The 3,298-nt window shown below is 60.9% G+C and overlaps 1 protein-coding gene across 1 annotated transcript; it reads left to right on the forward strand.

The window, feature by feature from the left end:
• Nucleotides 1-10: 10 nt before the first annotated feature.
• Nucleotides 11-2,930, forward strand: LOC130588138 (uridine-cytidine kinase-like 1; the record flags this gene model as incomplete). The annotated part of the gene is made up of 6 exons (XM_057389098.1): nt 11-294; nt 737-808; nt 1,383-1,572; nt 1,667-1,728; nt 2,022-2,038; nt 2,736-2,930. Coding segments are annotated over 6 exons (794 nt in total), but the record flags the coding sequence as incomplete, so codon positions are not given.
• Between the last annotated feature and the right edge of the window lie 368 nt (nt 2,931-3,298).

The following is a 3,298-nucleotide window of genomic DNA, read 5'->3' on the forward strand; positions in this document are numbered from 1 at the left end:
CTCTGAGCAGTGCTGGTGGATGCTAGGATCCAGAGTGGTGCTGGTGCCCCGGTCTGGGTGTCTGGCACGGCGCTGAGCGGTGCTGGTGGATGCCAGGATCCAGAGTGGTGCTGGTGCCTGCAGGTGCTGGATGAGGGGCAGCAGGCACTGGCAGCCCGCAGTGACTACAACTTCGACCACCCCGATGCCTTTGATTTCGAGCTGCTCGTCAGCGTCCTGCGCAAGCTCAAGAAGGGCAAGAGCGTGAAGGTGCCSGTGTACGACTTCACCACTCACAGCCGGCGCCGCGAGTGGGTGCGTGCTGCAGGGCCACGCTGGGCCTGGTGCCAGAGTCCTGGCAAAGGGGAGCACCTCTGGGAGCTGCAGGGCTGGSAAGGGGAAAGGGGGTGGCTGGGGGTCGTCAGGAGTGGGGGACTCATTCTGGGGAGACTGTGGGTGGATGTGCAAAAAGGCCAGTGCAGATACCAGGGAGGGGCTCAGTGTGAAGGGGGGGGCAGGGGGATGGTGCTGGGAAGAGGTTTGGGATGTGGAATAAGGTTTAGGGTCTGTCCTGGGCTGGAGTGTCATGCACAGGGATGAACTGGGACTCCAAGACACCGGGTGGTGCAGGACAGTTATGGGGTGTTCCACCGCAGTGGTGAGAGTGCAGAGGGGTTGGTGCACTGTCTGTGTCAGTGTTGGTGCTGCCTTGGCGTGTGAGGGAAGCAGAACTAACATGGCTTCTGTCTGCCTGCAGAAAACGGTGTACGGGGCCAATGTCATCGTGTTTGAAGGGATCCTGGCTTTTGCTAACAAGGAGCTACTCAAGGTATCGCTGCCTCAGGTGGCTGTGGCCCGGGAGGGGATGTGCTGCAGCAGGACAGGCACTGGCCCTGGGTGCCACTGCAGCAGTGGGGCTGTGGAGGGAGAAATCACTGCACTCACTGGCAGAGCACTGTGTGTCAGAGGCACCAGGGGAGGTGATGCTGGGTGCCATTGCTGGGTGGTGGAGGGAGAAGTCACTGCACTCACTGACAGAGCACTGCGTGTCAGAGGCACCAGGGGAGGTGATGCTGGGTGCCATTGCTGGGTGGTGGAGGGAGAAGTCACTGCACTCACTGACAGAGCACTGCGTGTCAGAGGCACCAGGGGAGGTGATGCTGGGTGCCATTGCTGGGTGGTGGAGGGAGAAGTCACTGCACTCACTGACAGAGCACTGCGTGTCAGAGGCACCAGGGGAGGTGATGCTGGGTGCCATTGCTGGGTGGTGGAGGGAGAAATCACTGCACTCACTGACAGAGCACTGCGTGTCAGAGRCACCAGGGGAGGTGATGCTGGGTGCCACTGCTGGGTGGTGGAGATGAGGGTTGCATCGGGGGTGCTCACCCCTCCCAGTTTTCCAGCTCCTGGACATGAAAGTGTTCGTGGACACGGACTCGGACATCCGGCTGGTGCGGCGGCTGCAGCGCGACATCATGGAGCGCGGGCGGGACGTGGYGGGGGTCATCAAGCAGTACAACAAGTTTGTGAAGCCGGCCTTCGAGCAGTACATCGAGCCCACCGTGCAGGTGGCCGACATCGTGGTGCCCAGGGGTGAGGCCCCAGCTGAGCCTGGCGTTGGGAGCGGGTGTGGAGGGCAGGGCTGGGTCAGCGTCYGCCCCACCCGGCTCCTCTGCTCCGCTCCCAGGTGGGGAAAACTTCGTTGCGCTGGACCTCATTGTGCAGCACGTGCACAGCCAGCTGGAGAAGGTGAGCTGGGAGTGAGGAGAAGGGTCTGCAGGATGTGGCTGTGCATAGCCTGAGGCTGTGGTGGGTCTTGACATCACCTCTCTTCTCGGAAAGTCCTGGGGTGGTTCTTGGGGCAGCAGATCTGTGGTGGGGTGGTTCTTGGGGCAGCAGATGTGTGAGGTGGGCACTGGGGAGGTGGGTGGGTGGATGGGGAGCCCACTGGGCTGCTGCAGTGGCTGTGCTGGTTTGTGAGTGACTGACAGGATGTCCTTGCTGTTCCCCTGTGCCACGCTGATGACTGCTGCACCGTCCAGCGGGAGATCACAGTCAGGTATGTGGGACCCAGCACTGCCCAGGAGCAGTTCTGGGTTGGGGTGGGGGGCTGTTAGCACCCACTGGRTCCCGTGKCTCACTGSATCCCTGTCCCTGTTTCAGAGCTTTGCTGAGGTGCTGGAGCACAGCTGCTCCTCCCCAGTGATGCAGTGGCTGCTCTCGGTTCCTTGGGGCCCATCTGGCTGCAGCTCTGGGCTCTCTGTGACACTCTGCTGGTGTGTGTGGCCAGCTCCCTGCCCTGCTCCTGTCCCTGTTTGGAGCAGGGCTCCTGCCCTGACTGCAGGGTTACCCTGGGCTGTTCACCTCTGCARGAGAAGGGCCCTGCATGGTCCCTGTTCCCTGGCAGTTCATGTCCCTTGTTCCTTGCATGCTGCAAGGCTGGTCCCAAGGTGCAGGGGAATGTTCTGCCTCTGCAGAGCTGTTGGTGCTGGTGCTGGCCAAGGCTGGTGCTGCAGAGGCTGCTGCAGCAGGGGCTGTGTGTTCTGTGAGGTTCACCCTGTTTTTTTTGGGTAGTCTGGCTTTGGGATCTTGTRCCTGGTATTAGATTTGGGGCATTCTTCAGGATCCAGGCGAGAATGATGCCCATCTTGCAGGGGGGTTCTCCTAGAGCCTTCCTTTGGTGGGGCCTTGTTCCAAGGGCCCAACGCTCTGGCACTGCCTGTGCTGCACAGCTCTGACCCCTTTCCTCACTGCAGGGCAGCCCTGGCCTCTGCCCACCAAGGGCAGCCCCTGCCGAAAACGCTGAGCGTCCTGGAGAGCACTCCACAGGTCCGGGGCATGCACACCATCATCAGGTACGTCCTGCCCAGGCCTCTTCTCTGGCCTTTTGGGAGCTCACAGCAGGAGGCTGGGGTCAGTTTGTGAGTGTTGGCCTCGGTGGGTGGAGCTGGCCCTGGCCCATGGGCTCTTCTCTGGTGATCAAATCTCTGCACATCTGCTGTGGGGGAGCCCTGGCCTGGCTTTTCCTGCAATGGGAACGATTGGTTCATTCCTCAAGGAGCACAGCTGGAGCAGCTGGTGGCATGGAGTGAGGTGCCCCTTGCTCTTCTCCCAGGGCACTTGGGTACAGAGCCAGCTTAGAGAAGGGACCTGGACTGCTGCTCCTTCACCACTCTTGTTTTCATTCCTCTCCGATGTTCCATTTCTCCAGGTGACAGTATATTAGTGCAGAGTCAGGGGGTGAGTTTTTCAGGACTACTGAGAGGTTCCTTATTGTGGCTGCAGAACCTGGCAGCCCTCAGCACAGCAGAGATGGGGT

This window comes from Malurus melanocephalus, unplaced genomic scaffold (assembly GCF_030028575.1).
Source record: "Malurus melanocephalus ecotype Western Australia unplaced genomic scaffold, MMel_1.1 scaffold_3476, whole genome shotgun sequence".
Classification (NCBI taxonomy): domain Eukaryota; kingdom Metazoa; phylum Chordata; class Aves; order Passeriformes; family Maluridae; genus Malurus; species Malurus melanocephalus.